At 46.6% G+C, this 24,519-nt stretch overlaps 1 protein-coding gene and 1 long non-coding RNA gene across 2 annotated transcripts in view; one reads left to right on the forward strand and one right to left on the reverse strand.

Annotated features, from left to right (window-relative positions):
- Positions 1 to 320: 320 nt before the first annotated feature.
- On the reverse strand, positions 321 to 10,297 carry FEV (FEV transcription factor, ETS family member). Its single transcript, XM_033160700.1, has 3 exons — positions 10,135 to 10,297; positions 9,529 to 9,603; positions 321 to 1,101 (listed from the first exon to the last, which is right to left on the reverse strand). The coding sequence occupies exons 1-3, from the start codon at positions 10,181 to 10,183 to the stop codon at positions 599 to 601; spliced, it is 627 nt and encodes a 208-aa protein (XP_033016591.1). The 5' UTR covers positions 10,184 to 10,297; the 3' UTR covers positions 321 to 598.
- Positions 10,298 to 13,880: 3,583 nt separating this feature from the next.
- Positions 13,881 to 24,519, forward strand: part of LOC117053186 — a 49,622-nt gene continuing 38,983 nt past the window's right edge. Inside the window, exon 1 of the long non-coding RNA XR_004427365.1 lies at positions 13,881 to 13,959. This is a non-coding gene — a long non-coding RNA (uncharacterized LOC117053186). The remainder of the gene's footprint in view (positions 13,960 to 24,519) is intronic.

The following is a 24,519-nucleotide window of genomic DNA, read 5'->3' on the forward strand; positions in this document are numbered from 1 at the left end:
GTACAGGATTCCTGATAGGATGAGATTCCTGCCCATGTTTCTAATCCAGGAAAGATGAAGACACTGAAGCTAAGGGAGTGGGCTTGGTGTCCAGCAGGATTTTAAAAGAAGGAGGGGCATTTCCTCACCTCACAAGGATGCCTAACTTTGACCTGAACGTCTATCTCACCTCTGTCATGAACCTCTCAGGATGTGTGACTGTATGTGTGTTGCTGAGCTGAGCCTTTGCTGATCTTTACGCCTGTCCATGACCAGACTTCAAAACATACAAGAGTGTTTTGAAGCCATTTCAAAATGGGAGAGGGGTTTAAAAAGAAAGAAAGAAAGAGAGAAATTGGGGGCATTGCTGAAATGTTCTCTACAAAACGAAGGGCCCTGTATTCAATGGGGAGGGAGCTCACCCCCCACAAAATGCCCCCTAGACCATCCAACGCCTTTGCTGAGATCCAACCCATCTTAAGATGTCATCTCAGTACAGTGTCCCTCCCTGCTGCACACAGTTGCCTCCTTGGTCAAAATGGGAAGTGTCTTAGGATGAAATCTGAGGGCCGTCCCTTCTCTCCCCATCCCTCCCCCTTGCCCTGCAATGGTGAGAGGCCTAGTGGTAGTGGCTGTTCATGTTGTTGATATGGGAGGTTGCCATGGCACTGAAGGGCGCTGAAGGCTGCAAGCCATGGCTAGGGTACAGAGTGGGGGTAGAACCTGGCCAATAGGAGAAGCTGGTTGGAGTCACCCCTGAGGCCATGATGTTGAGTTTGGAAATGCCAGAGAAGGGCAGGGGTGCCTGGAATTTGTAGAGGGTATGGTCAGGTGTTGCTGGCTGGCAGACTTGGGCCAGGCCCTGGAAGTCAAACTTGTAGGCGTAGCGTTTGCCATGGACCTTGGTCATGATGTTCTTGTCATAGTAGTAGCGCAGGGCCCGGCTCAGCTTGTCATAGTTCATGTTGGGCTTGCTCTTGCGCTCCCCCCAGCGCCGGGCCACCTCGTCGGGATCCAGGAGTTTGAACTCTCCATTGGTGCCCTCCCAAGCGATGCAGTTGAGGTTGGCGCGATCAGAAAGCAGCTCCAGCAGAAATTGCCACAACTGGATCTGCCCACTGCCTGAAAAGCCAAAAGAGGGGCAGTGAGAAAGACCCACCTTGAAGGGGCAGACCTGCCACCCTCACATGAACATAGGAAGCTGCCTTTATGCTGACCCATACATTCTTGTAGCCCAGGATTGCTGCTACAGGAGTTAGAATAAGGCTTCCATGATCTTTGACTCTTGGCCATGGGCAGGTGGACTGGGACTGATAGGAACTGGAGTCCAGCCACAAGAGGAGGGTATCATGTTTGGCTTCCCCAACCCCAGGCCAATTCTGAGGGCCAGACTAAATGTTATGCTTAACACAAATGCTGAAGACACCAACTAGCCACTAGACCCCTCTCTACCTGGACAGTCTAAATAAGTAAACAATGATAATTTTCTTTCTTAGCTGCCCTTCACTAGAACGCTCAGGGCAGATTACAGCATATTAAAACAGTCAAAACTAAACAACAACACCCCCAATAAAGCTCAACATCAATAATCCTTCCAGTTAAAAGATACCAACAGCAATACTTCCAATTTCAAAGGCCAGGGTAAAGAGATGTGTCCTCAGGGGTCAATGGAAGCTGTGAAGAGGTGGTGCCAGATGCACCTCTTGGGGCCATCACCAAAAAGGCTCTGTCATGAGCTCAGCCCACTCAACTACTGAGAGCAACAAAACCACCAGAAGGCTCTCCTTCTTTTATCTTAATTCCAGGACTGCTGTACAGGGAAGGTGTTCTTTCAGAAAGCAACTTCCAGATTAAAACACAAGTAAAGGCAACAACAAAAGGAAATACAAGCAACAAAAGGGCTGGGGGAACCTCAAGAACAGGCTTAGAGGGAGGCATGGAAGGGAGGAGAGAGTAGGGGAAGGGAGCGCAAACCTTGTTCTGTTCCTGCATACCCAAATTAATGCTTATATTGAAATCCACCCACTGACTGCTGTGTTCCTTTCGCTATAAATCCTTGCCATCCTTCCTTATCATTTGGACATTTAAAGGTAAACAAAAGTACATCAGACTCCTGGCTGAGCAAAAATATGAAGCATCAACTCTTTTCATCTCCTACCCCCCCAACCCATAATTACTAACCAATAAGTTTCTGTGACCTAAGGCTCCCACTAGAAGAGCTCAAAATATATTGTTGCACACCACCCCAATCTCAAATAGGTGCAAGATTTCAGGGGTTTCAGAAACTTACCCAGGGTCCAGTTTCCTTGGAATGCAGGGCGGTGGAGACTGTGGTATCTTTATTTACACATATAAACAACCAGAGCCCAAGATGAAGGGGCTTACAGCATTAACACTCCAAGTGGTTTTGCTTCTTTCATAGACACAGCCTTGGAATCAAGCATGGCTCTCACTCCATGGCTTCTGCCAGCAGCCTGCTTCTAGCCCAGCTCTCTCTCACAACTATGGCTATTGTCCTCCCCAGCAGCCAGATGAAAGAGGGGGCCCACCCATTAAAAAGAGTTTGGATTTGACATCCTGCTTTATCACTACCCAAAGGAGTCTCAAAGCGGCTAACATTCTCCTTTCCCTTCCTCCCCCACAACAAACACTCTGAGGTGAGTGGGGCTGAGAGACTTCAAAGAAGGTCACCAAGCAGCTGCATGTGGAGGAGCAGAGACACGAACCCGGTTCACCAGATTACAAGTCTACTGCTCTTAACCACTAAACCACACTGGCTCTGGCACAGAACAGCTTTCTTTGTCAGACTAAGGACCATCCTTAGGTGATAACTATGGCCCTTGCCTAGCTACTGTAATTCAGCAATAGAATCCTCCATTAGATTTTAACCCTTGCTGGATCGAGGAATTCGAAGGGATTTAGGCATCATATAGCCTAACCCCCTCCCCCAAACTCGCAACAATATTTTAATCCCTTTCCCATAACCATTGCCCCACCCCCAAAGATCTAATAATACCCTTATTCCTCTGTTTCTGTTAAGAAAGCCACATACACTGTTGGCTGCTTTGAGCTCTTCAGAGCTGAATCCTTTGCATTTTCCCAGTCACTGCAAAACCTCCCTCATTAAAGAATAATAATAATAATAATAATATCTATCCATATTCTCTTTCTTCTCTATAGACTTTTACTAGGAAGTGAATCCATTTTATGTGAGATGAAGTGCTTTTAGATGGGTGTATATTGCCGGATCAGTGCCTCACATGTGTGCAGGTTTTCACAGCATCCACATGACATCATTGGCATAAAAACACCAGTTCATATTTCCCCCTGCTTAATCTGGATTGGAAAATCTGGTGTTTAAAAAAAGGCCACCTCCCCCCCCCCCCATTTACCGTATCTGAATGAGCTGTTTGCAATATTAAGCCCCCGTTCAGAAGCACCCTAGGATTTAATACTCCAAGTTTGCAATGAAGATCACAACCTTACACTCATTTGACTGTTGTGACCAATTAGATACAAACAAAGCGCTACAGAGTATTATGGTTTACATAGCTTGGTACACCTATTGTGTTGCTTCCTGCTTTTTAAAGCAAAAAAATTGTATAGAAAATATACAACTGATACATTTATTTACTACAGGTAAACCTGAGAAGTCGCTTTGTCTGAACTAATTTGAAGGAATGGAGGTCAGAAAATGAAAAACAAAACCAGTGCAGTGCTCTCTGTGTTTCCAGATATTCAAATAGGTTACATTTCAATATGCATAGTGAACATAGACATATTTCATATAACTAAATAAATAAATAAAATATATGAACCAACCTCCTGTACGTGTACAATTATGGAATCTCGCACTACTAATAATAAAAATTTTAACTTTGAAACTTCTTCCAAGACAAGAAGGGCTGATTCACACAGCCATATGTGTCAGCTTAAACACTGACTGGTTTGAGTGCTATTATAAGGTGACATAAAATATTGTTCAGCATTTGACCAGTGCTAGCTGTTTCACACATGCATGTCCTCTATTGATGTTGCTGTCCAGAACAAATGGTTCTGAAATAACTTCTGATCTTAATCATTGGAAATTGACTTTCCTTTTTATTGTAGTCTAGAGAGACCTCCTCTACACTATCAAACAGAATGAGGTGGTAGACTGGGTGATGGCAGAATGCTTGGTACCCATTTCAAATTCCAGGTAGGGAAATCACATTTCTTAATCTTTCCCTGTGTAACCCCCCCCAAAGAAACCCACCACGCTCTTTGCAAGTAGAAAGCTAGAACAGCAGAGAGGTGGCTGGGCTAAAACCGTTCTCCCTGAGCTGCTAGCTTTCAATTTTCAAAGGGCTTGTTTTTGGGTTTTTTCTCCCCCTTAGGGGAATGTTTTAAAAAATGACTTTCCTCATCTACCCACAATAACTTTATTTTGCTGCATATGTAGGCCAGCCTACAGATAAAAGATGAAACATTTCCAGAGGGGTAACCCTGTTAATATGTGGCAGTAAAATCGACAAAGGATCTTATAGCCTCTGGAAGACTAAGTGTGATATCCAAGGTTAGTGATACTCAGAGCAGACTAAGTGAAATCAAGGGGCCACTGGAGTCCATTGATTTCAATGTGGCTGTGCAAGTATCACTCTAACACAAGCACAAACATTCATTGACTACAGCCCACTGCATCAGATGCTGAGTGGATTTTATCCCAAGAAAATATATGGCATAATAAAACCTGCTAATCTTTAAGGTGCCACAAGGAAAAGTGCTGACAGTTTTAACCTGATCAGGCACAGTTCAAGTATTTCGTATTTGCTGCTGGGGAAACCAGTCGCCCAATATAAAATGTCACTTAAGCAACAAAGTTTTTTGAGGGGGCACAGCTGAATCAGAGGGGATAGGAAACCGGTCCTCCAGATGTTGTTGCGCTCCATCAGCCCCAGCCAGCAAGGCCAATGGTCAGAGAAAAGGGGAAATGTAGTCCATGCAACATCTGGAAGGCTACAACACATTTGAGGTCAGATAAATGAAACCCGGAATAGGAAAGGGCTTTTGTCCAATCGCTAACCCTCCTCTTCACAATTCTGAGTTCCAGGTGCGGGAAAGTGTGATCCATTCATTTTTGGCTTTTAGGAGAGGGCGACCACGTACCAGCCTCTATAATGTTGTAAGGGTGCACGCTCTTATAAAGGGAATCGAACGTTTAAAAACCAAGACGACCGCAGTTGATTTTCAACACGTGTCAGGTTTCTAGTGTGCTGTCTTACTTAAAGTGGGTATGCTTGCTAATACACACTGTTACATATACGCAAGTGCTTGGGTACAACCCCGTGCGCCCTAGATATAAACCCAAGGAACATGGTTGTTCACCACTTCTAAGCTGGAGTACTTCGTACCCATTGCCGTGGGACTACTGCGTCACCTTAACACTGCAATCCTCTACAACACGCCTGCTCAAATTTCTGCTCCTCAGAAATAAGCGTCGTTGACTGGTGAATGAAGTTGACGTTCGAGTAAATGTGCATAGGATTCCCCCTAAAACCTGCCTGCTCCCCGCCGCCCCCACCGTTGTTGAGATCAACCCGACTTCAGATATCAACTCCTTAAATTGTGATTGTTTGTGCCCAAAGCTATTTAGAAATTACGCACGCTGTCAAGTGGTGGCAGATTTGCCTTTGCCTTGTACAAATAGACCGAAGGGCGGAATCCATTGATCAAGCAACAGGAAACGAAACTACATTGTGGAGGGGAAATGTCACCAAGACCCGGAAACTTTATTCCCATCCTATTTCTCGAAAAAGCGCTGTTTCTCGCTCTCTCTTAGAAAGGAGAAACCCTATCCGCTGTGTTTAGTTGATCTGAAATCCCGAGATTCAAAAAATGGGCAACATTTATTTTCAGCCCACTGCCTTAAGCGGCGAAAATAACATTGTTTATCTAAGAGACTGCCTTAGACGTCCTTGGGGAGGTCAGACTGGTGGCCTACATCTTTCGCCTAGCTTTTTAATTCACCTTTCTGGTTTTCTTCTGCTTTAAACTGGTGGGTTTTTAATCTTGCAGTGCTTGTAATTACTGTCTTGGCGGCAGAAAGGCGATTCATAAATACATTTGACATATAATAATGTTGATGCACAGTATCACGTTTTGTTTTGTTTTGTTTCTTCAGGCTCTCCTCTGCGGTAACCGATTTTGTAGGCTTCAGTCTTATACCCACTGACGTGGAAGAAAGCCACAGAGTTCCGTGGGATTTACTCCAAAGTGAGTTAGTATAGGAATGCAGCCTTACTTTTGGTGGAGTCGGCTCTAAAGGAAGCTTCACTCCACTTTTCTCAGCAGATGAATCGGTTTACATCGGGTTTTGCCCCCGCCCTTCTGCATTATAGCATTTATTGTGTTTTAATGGTGCTTTTAAATTTAAGTGATATCGTAATGTTATTTAATATATTTTATCCAATATACATACACTGCCCTGGTGAGAAAAAAAATCCAGATACTGTACTGGGATAATAATATTGATCTACCTTGCAAGGCAGTTTTATGGATTGCACCAACAAGATAAGGCGCGTGGAAGTATTTTGTACGCTCTATTCATGCATACGAATTATTGGTTCCGCTAACGTTATTCATATATTAGGCATTATTGGCCGAATTTAGAAACATTTATTTACTCTCTCTTACCGGAGTCTGTTCTTGGCCGGTTCAAGAGGAACTATTTATTTTGCACTCTCGATGTATTGAGATCTGTCCAGCGATGCACCGCAGCACGAGTAGGCGTGTTGTGGATTTTGACATTTGTTGAATTCCCCCCACAAACCGTGAATTCCTCTCCTCTCCCCCTTCGGAGTTGTATTTGGGATAAGAGATGTACATAAAAATTGGTGAATGCACACCGACGAGTTACTTCGTTTAAGTAAAATAAAATCAGATTTATTTTTTTAAAATAATAATAATCTTGGCTTTATGGCGTTCGTTCATCATTTCGCCCTTTTGCCAAACCCACTATCCCGTGTGGCATCGTAGTATTTACCCGTGTGGCTAGGACCTGTGAGGCCAGGATTCAAATCGCTACTCAGACAGCGGTTCTCCTTGGGCCAGTCGCTTTCTCGCTCAGCCTAGGTTTGAGGGTTGTTGTAAGAATAAGATGAGAAAAGGGGAGAGCTATGTAGGACACTTTAAGCTCCATGGAAGAAAACTGGGGTAGAATAATTGTGAGATAATAAATAAATAAATAAATAAATTGGTACTTTTGCGCCTCTTTCCCCTCAAACCTGCGATTTTGAGATGCTATAGATTATTTCTGCTACTGTTGCGAAACTGGATTCCGTAGGAAATGGGGTGTGAAAAATGCTGTAACCAACTGCGCCTAAATTGCTCTAAGCAATCAGTCCGCGCCATCCAGGGACCATCGGCGCTCCCACCCGGGAATTATGAACGCGACACCCCGCTCCTAAGCCCGTATTTGTGTAGCAGCTACGTATTGGCATTAACAGGTTAAGAAAGAAGTTGGTTTCCTCGACTTTAGTCCAGATTGGGAGTGACATTTTATTAAACTCAGGGGATTTACTACTTCCTAGAAAAACTGCCTGAGAGATCCCGCTGAAATGAATGCCAAAGGCTGGTCCCCAACTGAGGGACATGGGTCAGTAGCAGCTGAATCGAGGCTGATGTTAGGCTGGTGTGCTAGAAAGTCTCCCCGCGTTTGTTTGTTTGTTTGTTTGTTATGTAATTAAGTGACCCAAACCCCGAAACACAGTTTAAACAGTTACTGTACGCGTGTATTGAGTCAGTGGTATTTCAGCGTAGGCCTATTTAATATTTTCAGAGAGAACGGGATCCAAGTTCTGGGGTTTAACTGGGCTGCTTGTTTCCTTATCTCCAAGGTGAGAGAAAGTGTCCAACGGAGGGACTGAGAATTTTCGAGGTGGTGCAAGAGACGGGCGTTGGGAATGCAAATAGCTATAGGCTGCGCCATTTGGACAGAACGCTTCCTCGGAGAGAAGTCTTAGGAGTGCGGCTGTGACTTTGTTTTCACCTAAGAATAAAAATGAATCACCAGCCAGCCATGATATTGCAGAACTCAGAGCTGCTTTTCGGCTAAGTTCTCTGCTCCAGAAAACAGCCTCTCCTTATTTCAAGACGTCTCCAGCAGCTCCTTGCCGAAAATGCCCTCGTTCTTTCCCTTGCTCTCTGTCCCTACGACCTTAGGCAGGGACCCAGGTTGCCCCGACGATCAGGGAAAGGGCGCTTGGTGGTGGCGGGGTTGGGGATGTTTGGTGCCGGTTCTTGGAGGGCAGAAAGGAGATTTAATAGGACCCCTCTTTGCCCAGATGGGCTTGCCACTAAAATTGCAGTACTGTGTATTAAAAGAGGAGGTTTTCAAGCTACAGAGAGCTGGGGGGGGGGGGAGCCTTGCCTCTCTCCACGCTCCTAAAGCTTGAAAGTGTTTTTTCTTTTTTTAAAAAATCACTGAAACCCGTGAATTTGAACAACGCAGTAGTCAATCTTGCCTGAAGTAGAGCCCGGTGCAATACCAAAGCTTATTACTCTGCCAGTAGCCTTAAAGAAGGGTGCTATTTTTCCTTTCCGTGGCAACCTGCTGGCCAAGATCCCCTGAAGTCCAAGGCAGGACCCGGCTAGTTTGATCCCAGCTAGCACCGATTTCGGGAGGCGCAGGGTGTTGAAGGACGTCTTCGCCGCCTTAACCATTTGAGGAGCAGCCGGTTCCCTTGACAGCGATGGGAAGCTAAAGCAGAGGTTTTGGAGCGGCTGTAGCTGCTCCTACTCGACTTACAAAAGGTGCTGAGTTCAGTTCCTGTCATCTCCAAGTAGGTCTGAGGAAGACCCTCTGGCTAAAACCCCGGAGAGCCGCTGCCACCCACGGCAGGCGATACTGATCCAGACAGACCAAGGATCGGATTTCCCAGAAGGAAGTCGATATTAATTCCTACTTTCTCTCTCTTTTTATTTAAAAAAAAAAGCCGGAGATCTCATACGATTCCCACACTTCCTTCATTATTTGGGGCTTTGCGCCTCCAAGTGCTGAGAAACAAATCAACCAGCGCACACCCTAACCCTACTAACTGCATTATTACTGAAAGGATAGATATACCAGGAAGGATCAAATCCTGCTCCGGGCGCGCTTCTTGTTTTGCACCCGCAGCTGAATCGGGTACCGCGTTGTTTTTGAAGTGGTTTTGCAACAACTACACACATACACCACCGTTTATTTCAAAGGTTTTGGGGGGCTGTTTTAAAGCCCACCCAACTTTAAAGAGCGATTGCTAGAGAAAAGAGGGTGCGCTCCTTCCTATAAAGCGCAGATTTCGAACCCTTGAAGGGGAGACTTCGTTGCATTGGATGATGCGCATCCTCTGCTTAGCGTCAGGTGCAGAAGAAGAAGATGCGAGACGAAGTCCCCCATTGGATATTTAGCAAATTAGCCCTTCGAAAAGAACCTACAAATTGATCGCCCTTTGGCAACAGACTGCCTTGAAACACGCCCCAGTAGCCCCACACACCCCTTTTTCGGTACTTTCGGGGAAGCGAGGGTCTTACCTTTTTGGACTCCCGGCCCCAGTGATCCCCACGCCTGGCTTTTGCCTTCTTTGAACAAAGTTTCCCCAACTGGGTCTGCAAATAAGATTAGCAAGAAGAGAGACAGAGAGAAAGAGAGAGGGGGGGGGGGGGAATGAGCGCAAACCCAAACCGATCCCGGTCCCCACCAAAGAATCTCCCCGTAATTGGGACATGATGGAGGGGGCGGGCGCGTTGGACAAGCTCCCTCTCTCTCTCCAGAGTGAGCCTGGTTGTATTTCAGAGTCCCCCCCGCCGCCCGCCTCTGCCGCTCTGCCTCGCCCGCCCCCCCCCCCCCCGGCAAGCCGCTATGAAGCCAGGAAACGCGTCCAGGAAAAAGGAAATCCGACTTCCGATGGGAGCCGTCGGGGCAGCTTTAAAGAGGGACGGCGAGAGCGCGCCTGCTGAAGAGCGCCAAGGAGCGATTTTCGTGGAGGGGGAGAAATGGCAGTTAGGGTAAAGGAGCAGGAGAAGAAACGGGAGGCAGAGGTGGGAGCCTCGGGTCTGGGCTGGGAGGAAAGGGACCGATCCACCACGTGGAAAGCTGCGGCGCCGCCGGGCAGCCGTCGCCTTTGGTCCCTGCCCTACCTGGCAGGTACATGTTGAGCAGCAGGGTCCGGGCCGCGCCGCGTCTCATGGCAGCTCTGCGCCCACCCCGCGCCCGCGGGGGGTATTATTGCCTTCGCCTGGGGAAGATGATGGTTGTTATTATGTATTACGGTCCCCACCCGTCTAGGCAGGGCGCGGGATGGGGAGAGCGGCTGCGAGGGTGGGGGCAGTCTCCAAGCAACCTGCGAGGGGCGCAGGGCCTGGGCGCCTGCAATTTCCTCTGCGCTTTAATTAAAGGCGCGGCGCGGGCGCTTATCGCCCCATCGGACTTTAATAAAGTTCCCCCCGTTAAAGATCGCCGTTTCTATGGAGAGAGGCAGCCGCGGCCCTCTCATTTTCCGCCTCCTTAACTCTTTGCAAACACACAGCGCCTGGCCTGGCCCTCGCTCGGCGGCGCTTCTGCTCCAGTGCCTCTGAGCCAACAAGGAAACGAGCCCCGACGGAGGTCCTAATGGGCCTTTAACCTGAAAGTGATTCTGTGCCCCCCCACCCCACCCCCACCCACAAGCGGAGCCGCGGCGAAGGTGCCGCATCCTCCTGTGGGGGGCGAAGAGACCGGAGGGACCGGATTCCTTCCACCATCCGCTCCTCGCCATGGAGGCTTGCAGAATCAGCCAAAGGGCTTCCGTGGCTCGCAAGATGCTTTCCAGAAGCTGAGAGGGAGCACAGCAAGGCAACGATCTTCCCTGATATTTGTCCTCAGTACCAGATCCTCAGAGGTCGAGTATCTCTGAATGAAGAAGTTCCATTTTGCTACCATTGGATAATCTCTGTTAATCGACACACCCACCCTTCTGCAACCTGGTGCCCGCTAGACATAGGAGCCAACTCTTAGGGGCCACGGTCCCTTGGGCCCCCCAATTAAATATTTGAGGGGGCCAGGCCTCCCTAAAGTTCATGTGCATTGCCGTTCAAATAGTGTGCACGCACTGCATCATGTGATCAGTTATGTGGGGCAGGGTTTACCTGCACACACACACACACACACACACACACACACCACATATTTTATTCAGATTGGCTGCCACCCCTGCCACCAGAGGTCTTGGGCTGCTTGCAATGCGGCCGGGGCTCATGGGAGTTGTGGCCTGACAACATACCTCATCTAAGATTTAGATGGTACATTCACTACTTGCTAACTCCCCCCTCCCTGAAATAAACTAATTGTATTTGCATGTATAGTCCAATCCCTCTCAATAACTCTGGTGGAGGAAAGCGATTTCACCCGCCCCAATAGCTATACAATAGCGAATCAAAATTGTATATATGTTGGTAACTTAAAACAACAGTAGTAGTAAGTACCGGTAGATGAATTTCCAAAGGGGTAGCCATGTTGGATGGTTGCATCTTGAAGACCAACACATTTTTATTAGGGCATAAGCATTTGGGGCCAGAGCTGGCCTCATCTGAAAGAATCATACAAATAGTTTGCCTCAATAAACATGATAGCTTTCAAGGGGGCACTCTTGGATGTGTCAGTAATACTAATTATATGGTGGGTTTCTTAAGTGCTCAGTAATCCCTACATCATCTCAGTAAATTAAACCACTATTATAACCCTCTTATAATAGTGCATTATAGTAGTGTTTCCTTCCCCACCTCTCACATCACTCAGTCACAATGAGTTCCACATGTCAGCCTACTTGAAGGAGATTTAGCAGGAAAATGGGGGTGGGGTGGGGGCATGTCATTATGTGAGCCAGGTTAGGGCAGGGCTCTCTTTTTCTTTCTGAGTACAATTCAAAGTGTTGGTGCTGACCTTTAAAGCCTGAAACGGCTCCGACCCTGTATACCTGAAGGAGTGTCTCCACCCCCATTGTTCAGTCCAGACACTGAGGTCCAGCACCAAGGGAACCAGGCAGAGGGCCTTCTCAAAAGTCGCACCTGCCCTGTGGAGCATCAGCCCAGCAGATGTCAAACAGATAAACACCTATGTGATTTTTAAAAGATGTCTGAAGGCAGGCCTGTTTAAGGAAGTTTTTTGTGTGTGATGTTGTATTGTGTTTTTACTTGGTGGGGTGTGTGTGTGAGCCACCCAGAGTGGCTGGGGCAACCCAGTCAGATGGGTGGCATATAAATTGATGATGACAATGGAAGGAGCTCTTTGGAAACAGGGCCCTCCTAGGCAAACATGATGGTGGTGTCATTGCTAAGGTTACTGCCACAACTATGGGGCCGAGTGAGAAGTCTATCTGAGACAGCAGATTTTGGGTGATGGTGGTGAAACAGTGTTGCTCTTGGCAGTGGAGGCTAGGGCAAAAGGGGCAATGCCCTACCAACTTCACTCTCCCCTCAGCCAGCCTCCACCTGCCTGCCTTCTTACAACCAGCCCAAGGGAAAGGGCTTCTCCTTCCTCTTTAGTCTCAGTTTTGCCTTTGTAGAACTCAGCAGGGAGGAGGACAGTGAGAAAATAGTCCCACCTACTGTTGTCCTCCCTGTCTTCTGCCTCGTGAGCACCAGTTGCCATTGGCTCCTGGGAAGGGGCTGCCAAGGCTCTATCGGATCCCAACCTGGTACCCTCCAGATGCTTTTGGACTCCAGGCCCAGGAGCCGTAGCCAGTGGTCAGGGATGATGGGAGCAGTAGTCCACCAGCATTTGGAGGGCACCAGGTTGGGAAGGCTTGTCTACAGAAACGTGGTTAGAAGAGTGGTTGACGAACGCAGGCTGGAGTTGGCAAGTTGGCAAGTTTGATATGCTCTCTGCCAAAATGCCAAGAACCTCTATCCTGTCCCCTGTTAGAATACAGAACTACAGTCTACCTTTAAACTTGTTTGGGGGCAAAATACTTATGAATCAATAATCTTCACTTCATGCACATGCACAAAAGTTGGTTGTTACCTCCTTAGGTTCTGTCATTTCCCCCAGGTTCTGTGTAATGTACCTTGTCTGGGCAAGCAGACAGCACAGAGACATCTAGTGGCTAAATAAGGGGAAATGCATGCATTTCACTGTCAAGGCATCAGAAGGCAGCAAGAAAACAGCGCTGAAAGAAGATGGGGTGGGCAGATGAGAGATCTGGAAAGAATAATGCCTATCTGCTTCTTTCCCTTTCCCTTTTGAGTTCTTACTTTTAATCTCAGAAAAATAATAGCAACAGGCCTCCTTGCTATGAAAATTGCCCTTGTTGTTGTGCACACAGGATCTCCCTCCCCATCTTCCATCACTACAAGCAAGTTAAATCTCACTGAAGTAGGAATTAGCCTGCAACACAATGTAACTAGAGGCTTAAAGGACAGCTGTCATGAACTGGAAAGACAACAGAAAGAGGGAGAGGGGGAAGAGGAAGAGGGAGAGGATCCCAGTGAGTGGTGTAGCTGGGACTGGGACACACTGGGGCAAGCTGGGGAAGGGGAAGGTGGTGTAGGAAGTACTCAGAGTGAAGGAGGTTGACGAGGGCATAGGGGTCTGCGCACAGGATCGAGAGCAGCAGAACCCACCACCAGAGCCCTTGGCTCCACAAACATGGTGGGCTCTGAGGCAGAGAGAACAGCAAGTGGGGTGCTCCAGGAGGCTGAGGCAGGCAAGGTTCCACAGCCCAGTTCACTAGCTGGCCAGGTGGGGCTCAGTAGCTCTGGATGAGGTGTGTGATTCTTCAGCTGGAGTAGGCTTGAAAAAGATGAGGGTCACATGCCTCATCAAGCCCAGGTGCTACAATCAGCATGCAAAGTATAAAAGGGAAGCAGAGTTCTAGGGCTGTGTCTGTTCATGTTGGTGGATCTCAGCTTGAAGGCTCCAGAATTTCTGTGGGACTGTGCTTAGGTTTGGACTTTGGACACGTGGATTGACACTGGACTTGCTGCTAGGTAGGTCAGGGGTTTAAGACAACAGCTGTATAACTGCTAGCATGCTCATAGCCCAGGCTAAGCTGAGATGGATGCTTGATTTAATATGGTGTTTGGTGCAATATAACATCAATGCTTCTAGGCCACTAATCTGTCATCTCTTGACATTTCTGCATATGGACAATGGGTCAGTGATGGCTGGTCTTCTCTGGTGTCTTAATGCAGCCTATGCAATGGAGGGGGTCACAGCACCACTGTTGGCCATTGGCTTATGGCTCCTCCACACAATCTGTTTGTTGAGCATTCATCCTGATTTGTTTACACGGTTTTAATGGAGGTTACACTATGTTCAGTCTCTACTGAACATTCATTTTGATTTGTTTGTAGATATGTTTTATGACAGTGGGCATCCATCCCAATTTGCCTGCAGGGTGCTCATGCATCTTACTGTTGTTCATCCCATACTTTTCAGTGCATTTTTCAGCCACTTTCCTAACTGCATAAAGTGGATCTGCTATCCTAGGGTGGCAGAGGGCTTGATTCCTTCCTGAAAAATAGGAACAGTCTGGAGGCATGCTTAGAATTGTTTGCTGCCACAGAAGATCTGAGTAGCTTTGGGCCAGATGCTGTTATGGGGGACTGGAAGGACTTTAATCATTTGAATTCCAAGGCCCATTAGCTGGTTTTGGCAAATTAACACCGTGATGTTCAAACGATACCTTGTCAGGGCAGCTTAGCTGAACAGTTTGTGTGGGAACAGACTACTGTATGTTGTTTATGCGATGAGACAAGAGATTTGTTATTACAGGCTCCCTTGCAATGTGTGAATATGTCAAGGGCAAAATTTTCCTTTCCCCTTCCCATATATGGGCATAATGGACATCCTTCCTTCGCTGGAAGCCTTTTGTCAGAGATCACCCCCAGAACAGACACAGCAAGCTATGTTAATGCTTGTGGTTAACAAGAGACATCCTTTAAGATGTTGATATGGGGGCCTGCTGATATAAAGTATCAGAACCTCTTTAAGAAACGGTCAGATTCTGGAATCTCATATGTTAATGCTCTCTGTTAATGGCTTTCTGTACATGCAAGCGGACTGGGAGGTGGCATGCCTCTGAACGTGTGCAAAGTGTCCTCTATTCACCTCTGTGTGTGTGGAAAAGGATTAGGCTGGGTTTCCTGCACAGAGGGTGTCCCACAGGCAGACAAGCTGTTCTGCTTGTGGACCCTAATGGAAACACATTCGTTTGGATGTTTCTAGGGTTCAGGGCTCAAATATCCTTGGATAACCAATGATGTAGTACTCCAAGGTTTCCATTTTATCTGCTATTGCTGTTACTATGTTTTAAGAGGCACCTCGCCTCTTCCCCATGCAGCCCCAACACTCCTTTTTAAACATTGGGATGGGATGGTTCTGAATGGGAAGTTAAGTGGATCCTCCTCTGGACGGTTGTCCACCAGAGAGTGTGGCCCTCAGGCTGAAAAAGTTTCCCTATCCCAGTTATACAGAAACCATTTGTCCATGTCATCCCAAATCCTGTCACCCCTGAGCGGACATGGGGAACCTATGCTCCCCCTTCCCTGGATGTTGCTGGACTGCAACTCCCATCATTCCTGACAATTGGTCTTTTGGCTGTGGCTGATGGGAGGTGGAGTTCCACCCGTCTCTGTCCTGTGATCCGTTGGTCCATCGTGTCCCACAGCTGTGCCATCTTTATGTCCTGCTCCATGTCCTGGCTCAAGTGCATCTTCTCTAGCTTGCTACATTTGATCTTTCACAAATGGAGGGCTCTCCTTTCATGCCCCAGACTTGCTTTAGCTGCCTGAGTCCTATTAATCAGCCGCAGGCAACTGAAAACAAGCCCAGCACAGGTAGGATATGCGGTGTAGATTAAAGATGGTGGAACTGGGTTCTTGATCCCCCAAAGCTTCTCATGCAGACTCTGGAGACATAAGAAGCAAAGCAGCATTTGAGGAGGCAAAGGAGATGTGAGATAGTGAGAACAGCCTCCCTCCCTTTTATGGTGGTGAATACAATGGTCTGGCTTGTAGAGCTGGTGTTGCGCCAAATTATTATTTTTTAAATGTATTTTTATTATAGATTTTCTTGACTTACAAAAGTATTGCAATGTGTCTCTCTCTCGTATTCCCGACCCCCTGTAACATTTTTACAAATCAGTTTCATTTGTTGAGACATTAGGAAGAAAAGGTGGGGGAAAGGTGGGGGGGAGATGGGGGGGTCAAGTGACTATGTTTCTATTTTACTTAATATATGTAGGGTTTGGTGTTAGCGTTGCTTGTGCAGGTTCTCTGCTGTTCGCTTGTGTTCCTTTGGTGGTGAGAGAGGTTGGGGTTGGCCTAGGGTGTGGTTGTTCATTTGCAGTTGGCTGTGGTAGTCTTTGTTTTCATGTGTGAGTGGGGTGAGTGGATGTTTTGGATCAGGTTGTGCCAGATATTTTTTGAGGCCCCAGTTACCCCACCAGGAGGATCTATGTTACCCTGTTTAATCCACTTCTGAGACAGGTGGCTCAGGAGCATGAATGGGGAACTTGTGGCCCTCCAGGTGTTGCTGGACTCCAACCCCCACTAGCCCCTGTCAGGGAAGATGGAAGTTGCAGTTTAGCAACAGGTAGAGAGACACAAGTTCCCCATCCCTTCTCTGGGGAGAAATGTCAAAGGGGCTAAAAGGGTCATTTGTCCACAGTGAGAGAGGGCAGAAGGTAAATCAGGATCTACCAATAGCAGATCGCCAAGAATTTCTGATTCTCAGTAGTTTAACTATAGCAATGACCAGTGCTTTTTTCTATTAAAAAAAATAGTTTTATAGTTCAAATCGGGGAAAATAAATACAGTAAATGGACAAAAGTACAAAGATTCACAAAATGTTTAGGGGTATGTGTACCCCTACATACCCCCAGAAAAAAGCACTGGCAATGACTTTCTACCAAGCTGGGTTGCTGAAACAAAGCTTGTGGGGTGGGAGTGAATGGGAAAACAGGAATGGATGGCTGAATGAAAGGACCATGAGCTCCATTCCTGGGCTGAGCCATATCCCTTAATTCCAAGTGTATGTCCAGCACAGCCCCCCAGTTAAGCCATTCTTTTGCACTTGGCTTCAGTCGGTGGGCTTTGAGGTTCCAGGAAGAAACAAAGTGGATCCTGCAAACCTGAAGTCTACTTGCCACTGCTGTGGTGTAGCTATTCCAGAGCATCTAACCACTGTGCATGGTGTGAAGGAGAAGCACAACTTGGAGCTATTAAGCATTTGGGCACATAGGTTGAATAAGAAACAGGGGAAGGAGGAGAGCTACTACTCCAGTCTAAAAATCAGCAGACTGTGTATACTCTGTGTGAAAAATAAAAATCTACACTAAGATAAACTAAACCTTTTAACCAGCCACCCCCTGAATTCCACAACATGAATAATCAAATTTGCAAATATTTGCATATTTGCATATTGTAGCCATAAGGGCTAGAAAAAGAAAGAAAAAAGAAATTGGTTCCTGCATGATGAGAGCATGGAATTGCAGGCTATACAAACAGCCTTGAAACATGTACAGTAACAGTAGCAATAAGCAGGGAACCTTAATATGTGAGTTGTACATTTGTCTCTCATCTACAGATGACCACGGTCAGTCGCAACATTTCTGGGATCAGGAAAAGGGGATCCTTCTCTTCAGATTATGTGGCTTCCAGGCAAACATGCATTCTGGAACCTCCATTTTTAAAGCAAATCACCTCTATGTGGGTGGATCAAATGGCATATTATTTCCCTTTTTTATCCTTGCCAAAATCCCCAAAGGGTAAGCTACACAGAGACAAACCCAAGACGGTGAATCTCCTAGCTGATCACACTCTTCCAACCACACTGGCACCAGCCTGTCTGTCGTCTTACAGCAGTGTTAAATCCTAACCTCAACTGGATTGAAAATTTGGACAGAGGACAGGCTGAAAGGCTTTGGATCAGGGAAGGCAAATAAACAGAGCAGGTTCCAGGGACAGGGCAGGGGGAGATAGGAGAGTGATTTTTAGACTGTCCAAGTGTAGTGAAAGGAAATTATAAATGATACAAGCTCACCCCAGTGTATTTTGTGTGTACCCTTTAAACCATCATTTCTGCCACCCTGATTCTGCACCCAGTCACAAATCTGTGATGGATTGAAATCCCCACATCCCCACTTCTACTCACATATGGAAAAGAAATCTGCCTACTCCAATGATGAGTGCAGCCTAGTTATGGGGTTCTAGCCATAGGCTGGCCTGTCTTTTTTCACCAGCACAAAACAGCAATCTTGTGCCCAGAGACCCTGAATAGGTGCAAGTTTCCCATCCCTTAAAAAACCATAAAAACATAAACACAAAACTTCTAACTCCTGCATGAGGCTCTGGAGCAGATGCCCACTACATAATCCGCCCCCAGCTTTGTTTCGACTTACCTGTGGGCCTGCTCAGGGAAGAAGCTGACGTGGCCCTGGCAGGGAAAGCCTCAGGTATGCTACCTGCTTGCAAAAGGGAGGGAGGGTGGACAGCTGAGCTCCGGTGGGGTGGGACGTTCTGTGTGTGAAGGAATGTTTGTGCAAAGGGAGAGGCCTGCAGGAAGCACTTTCTTATTGGAGGCAGGGCAGAGGGAAAGTGCTAAGGAGCAGCCCACGTGTGCCCTGTGATTGAAAGGGCATGTTGAGTAATGCAAACGGATCTGGCTGCCACCTGTTTTCTTGGCAAGGCTTCTCTGCTTTACTTTTAACAGCTGCACGACAAATAGACATTGCAGTACAGTGTCAGAAACCCACTGAATTTCTGCCTGTATCACAGCATAGTCCTCTCAGAAAATAGGTGATTATCCCATAATACGTGATTGCAAATCGGAAATCGGAAGAACCAAAACATGAATGGGTTGAGGCCCTCTATTTATTTACCTATTGGGACGATGATGGAGCAGGGAAGCAAACAAATATGCAGGCCATTTCAATCAAGCACATGCTTAACTCTTTGTTAGCAAAGGGGACTTTGGAGTACTTAAACTTCATTGGACTGTACCTGTGTGGCATTCATTAGATTTATTAGATATTTTTGTTTTATGTTTTAAGTTATTCTTATTTTAATATGTATTTTGTGGTTTTTGTGTTGTAATTTAATGTTGGGAACTGCCCTGAGATCTGCAGGTGGAGGGTAATACACAAAATTTAATCACCTATAATAAAGTGCAAGTGTCTCTGCGTCCAGTCCCTGTGTCCGTGGGATTGCGCTACTGCGCATGTGCCCCACGGACAGCCGTTGGGACTTGGAGCGCAGAGACGCTCTGCGCGTGTTCCCGATGTTGCTAGGGCAACAGGGACGCTATGCGCAGAGCTGGCTACGTCATGCGGCTCTCGCGTTGTTAGCGGGGGGGAAACGAGATAAGCGAGAGCCGCTCAGTCAGCTCTGCGCATGTCCCCGACGTTGCTAGGGCAACAGTTTGACCACATATGTTCTAGCGCCCGTTAATTTAACGGGGTTAATGTACTAGTAAATAATAATAAAAGTAATTTCCAATGCTAAATTTTGCTATGCTCCTCTAGCTCAAGAGGAATATGTAGGTCCATATGTATATGGACTCCAATTGGGGGAGAAGGAGGGGGGCAGCTCTTAACTGTGGGGATTGAGCCTGAGACAGAGTACAGAACTAAGTTCACATTTATAGGGCAGCTGCAGAACTATAGGCCTGGAGGAAGGAACCTCAGGCCCAGGGGCTGAATGTGGCCCTCCAGGCCTCGCTATATGGTCCTTGGGGCTGTCGCTAGGCCACACTGCTTCTCATGTAATGCCGCTCATTGGCCCTGCTCCACACCTTCAAGTGCTTTTGTTTAGCCAGAATGTGTCCTTGAATTGTGATAATGCCTCTTGTTTCCTGAAAAGAAGTGTGTGCTCACAGGTGCAAACTGCTTGTGTAGCTTACTGTATAAAGGAAAGACTCACATCTGTTGTTCTGGCCAATTTTGCAACTGCCCTGCACCCACCACTGGCATGAAGCCCCCTGAAAGTTCCCTGAGAGACTGTAGCCCTCAAGTTGAAGGAGGTTCCCCACCCTTTCCCTCAAGACCCTTTCTTGAGGGTTTTTTTTCCTGCACTGCACAGTAGTCCAGCTTTTCCAAACCTGTTTGCATGGTACATGGTAAAGGTAAAGGGACCCCTGACAGTTAAGTCCAGTTGCGAATGACTCTGGGGTTGTGGTGCTCGTCTTGCTTTACAGGCCGAGGGAGCTGGTGTTTGTCCACTCCGCAGATAGTTTTTCTGGGTCATGTGGCCAGCATGACTAAGCCGCTTCTGGCACAACGCAACACCGACACCATTGCAGCACACAGAAACGGCATTTACCTTCCCACTGGAGCGGTACATATTAATCTACTTGGCTTTTGGTGTGCTTTCGAACTGCTAGGTTGGCAGGAGCTGGGACCGAGCAATGGGAGCTCACCCCGTTGTGGGGATTCAAACCGCCGACCTTTTGATCGGCAAGCCTAAGGCTCAGTGGTTTAGACCACAGCACCACCCACGTCCCTTTATGGTACACGAGGACAGGCTAAATACTGGCCACATTCACACCTTACATTTGAAGTGCTACAGTACCACTTTAAACAGGCATGACTACTTCCATGGAGTCAACAACTTTGATTTCTCAAAAAAACAAACAAACAAAAAACAGCTCAACAGCTTTACCTGCCCCCCCTGGCTTTGCCTCCCTGTGTTACCACCCCAGAGGAATTAATGAATCAATCATGCCCTGTTAATTGCATGATCACAGAGTGAAAAGTGCATTCACATGAAAACTATTGCTCTTGGACATCTGTAGGTACCACTTGCTCCCAAGGTACCACCTGTGTATTGTCAGCGAGGGCAGATTACTAGAATCCAGAGAAATGTGGGACCTGGAGATTAATTCTGCAAGACAAACACATGACTCCGACCCCTTTCTGAGTCAGGAGATGGGACGCTCCCCCCCCCCCAGTCAATTGATGCAGAGGAGGGGCTTGGTGGGAATTGGTCCCCACCATCTCCTCCGGTGACCCGGTGTAATGGATCGAAGCAGAGGGAGGGGGTATTTATTGTAACCGGCATGCAATGGATTGCAGCCGAGTGTCGGAAGGGAAGCCCGGCTGCTAGTGTTTCCCCCACTTTACTTCTGGGTGGGTTTGCTCGCTGCAAACGAAAGGTGCCCAGTGCCGGATTCCTGGGCGGATGTGGCTGACTCTGAGAGGTGGAGCTGGTAGTGTTTTGCTGGAGGGAGGGGCCCCAAGCAAGCAAAGTCAATTCAGTTCAAAGCAGCTCTGTTGGCAGGCGTTTATGTAAGGCTTGCCAAGGTTCACGATAAGGGATGTTTGGAGAGGGAAAAGGAGCCATGCACCTACAATCAGACATGATCTTTCCACCAGAGGCCACACCTGAGTTTCTTTTCATTCAGTGTTGCAAAAATGGCACAGATTTTGTGGCACCTTGCAAGCTAACAAATCTATTGTATTTACAGGTGGGTAGCCATGTTGGTCTGCCATAGTCAAAAATATATATATATATATATTTCCAGTAGCACCTTAGAGACCAACTAAGTTAGTTCTTGGTATGAGCTTTCGTGTGCATGCACACTACTTCAGATACACTGAAACAGAAGTCACCAGATCCTTAAATATAGTGAGGGAGTGGGGAGGGGTAATACTCAGAGGGTGGTGGGAAGGGGTGATCAGCTGATAGGTGTGGAAAACCTGTTGACTACTCTTAACGGCTGCAATTACCAGTAGTCTTGCAGGGAGAGGCAAGGGGTGAGATGGCTAAAGATAGCTTTGTCATGTGTAATGAGATAAGAATCCAATGTCTTTGTTCAGACCAGGTTTCTCCATGGTTTTAAGTTTGGTAATTAGTTGCAATTCAGCCACTTCTCTTTCCAGTCTATTTCTGAAATTTCTTTGTATTAAGACAGCTACTTTGAGATCTTTTATAGAATGTCCTGGGAGATTGAAGTGTTCTCCTACTGGTTTCTCTGTCTTGTGATTCCTGATATCAGATTCATGTCCATTTATCCTTTGGTGTAGGGTTTGGCCTGTTTGTCCAATATAGAGAGCTGAAGGGCACTGTTGGCATTTGATTGCATCCACAATGTTGGAAGATGAGCAATTTATGCTGCCACATAAACCCAGACAACACCATTACTGGCCCCAACAACATCAAACATACCATCTCAGGACTATTTAATTGCTCATCTTCCAACATTGGTCTCTAAGGTGCTACTGGAAAGAATTTTTTATTTTGTTAAATCTATTGTATGGAATGAATTGTCCTAGAGTCTAGAGGTTCATTTTGTTCCCGAGAACAAATGTCTTGCCAACATATGCTTGCCAAGAGAAGTGACTACTAATTCCACAGCTGCCCAGTTCAAGACCAACAAATCCATACACAAGTATAGCTAATAATCTTCTTAGTCCTGGAACAAATGAGGAAATAAAAAAAAGAGAATCCCTCTGAATATATTTTGCATTTTATCAACTCCAATAACCCTAAAACTCTGGGATTAGGGATAAGAGACTCCAGGTCAGGAGGAAAGCATAACCAACCTTTAGACCAGTGGTCAGCAAGGTTTATCTTCCCTGGGTTAGATCGGTCCCACGGAGATCCCTCTCTGGGGCGGATTGCATGTGCACCCACGATTTTTGGCATCTGTGCATGCACAGATGCAATTTTTGGCATCTGCGCAGATGCAATTTTCAGCACCGTGGAAGTGGGTCCCCATGTTGTGTCGTAGGCCGGCCAAACAGCCTCCGTGGGATGCTTCCAGCCCATAGGCCTTAGGTTGCTGACCCCTGCTTTAGACACTGCTTGTGCATTTTACAATTCCCACCAAGAGCCTGCTTTCTCTTCGACAGGCTCTGACAGTATGCTAAACTGTGACCGGCTGCAATGACCAGTAGCAGCCCAACCTGCGAGGATTGGCAGCAGCTCATCTATTGATTCCAAAAGCAAATCTGAATATTCGGTGATACAGTGGATAAGAAAAGTCAGTAGGAGTCAAATGGCTAGCTTTAGCCTAGAAGCTGGAGGGAATGTTCATTCAGAGAATAAGATCAGTTGGTATTTCGTGTTTCTCTTTCATTTTCTAGGGCACTTCCAGACCATCACTATTTCTGGCTGGAATGCAATCATATACCAGCAAATTTCAGTAGCAGTTAGAGTTGCACCACAAACCCACTCCCCCCCCCCCAAATCAGACCTCTTCCCAATAAGGAAAATTACAGGAAAGGGTGGGATAATACTTGCTTTATGCTTCCTGCAAACAAATCAGGATGTATGTTCAAAAAACAAATTGTCTGGAAGTAAACCTAGTTTCAGTTCCCGGTTAAGGTTGCCCACTTTAGCCAGCCTGTGTAGCTGTGCCTTTAGCAATAGCTTACTGTATAGAATTTGGCAAGTGAAATGAATGACCTCCTGATATTTCTACACATCAATCTGCTAATAAAGCAGAAAAGCAGACCACTGAGGGGTGTATTTCTGGCTTTTTTGGAGTTGACAACTCTGCTTCAAGTTACAGGTAAGTAGCCGTGTTGGTCTGCCATAGTAAAAATAAATAAATAAATAAATAAAATCCTTCCAGTATCACCTTAGACACCATCTAAGTTTGTTCTTGGTATGAGCTTTCGTGTGCACACACACTTCTTCAGATACTCTGCTTCAAGTTTGTGAAAGTCTTGCCCACTCTACAGATGGTGGGTTGGCTATGAAGCAGATATAGTGTTCTATGAAAGGACCTGTGTTGGTTTAATTGGTTGCTCACTTTTGAGTTCAAGTTATGTGATGCGTCAGTGTTGCTGTTTTGATTCAACTCTTTGAGTCTTCTATCTGCACTCTTTGTTGCATAACTGGTCATAGGTCATTTAACCTAGGAGATAACATCCAGAGGACAGGACTAGAACTAATGGATGGAAGGTATAGGGAAGCAGTTTTGAGCTAAACCTCAGGAGAAACTTCCTAATGGTAAAAGCCATTTAACAGTGGAGCAGACTTACCTAAAAAGGTGGTGAGCTTTCCTTCACTGGATACATTTAAGCCATGTTTGGGGAACCTTTGGCCCACTGGATGTTGCTACAGCTCCCATCAGTCTCAGCAAGCATGGCCAATGGCCAGGGATTATGGGAGATGTAGTTCAGCAAATATCTGGAGAGCCAAAGGTTCCTGACATCTAATTAAAGCAAAGGCTGTCAAGAATGCTGCAGTTGTATCCTGCATTGTAGACGGGGATAGGCTAGATGACTTGCAAGGTCTTTCCCACCTTTATTGATTTATGAATAGATTCTGTTCACATTTGGATCAAACCTTTGGTTCCTATCTCTCTGTAATTGGGCTGTACCAAAACCTGTATTCTGAGTAGCTGAGGGGGGAACCTCAGACTTCTCCATTTCCATTGCGAGGGGTGAGTGAGCTATGTCTCCATAGTCACAAGGGGAAGAAAGGAAATGAGCCATTGTGCCTTTGTATAAGGATCCCCAACTAAGGTTGCCAACTTTTCAGCTGGTCTCAGTAACTGTGCCATTAACAGCAGCTTGATATGTGCAGGCATTAGCAGAT

This window comes from Lacerta agilis, chromosome 1, assembly GCF_009819535.1.
Source record: "Lacerta agilis isolate rLacAgi1 chromosome 1, rLacAgi1.pri, whole genome shotgun sequence".
Lineage (NCBI taxonomy): Eukaryota > Metazoa > Chordata > Lepidosauria > Squamata > Lacertidae > Lacerta > Lacerta agilis.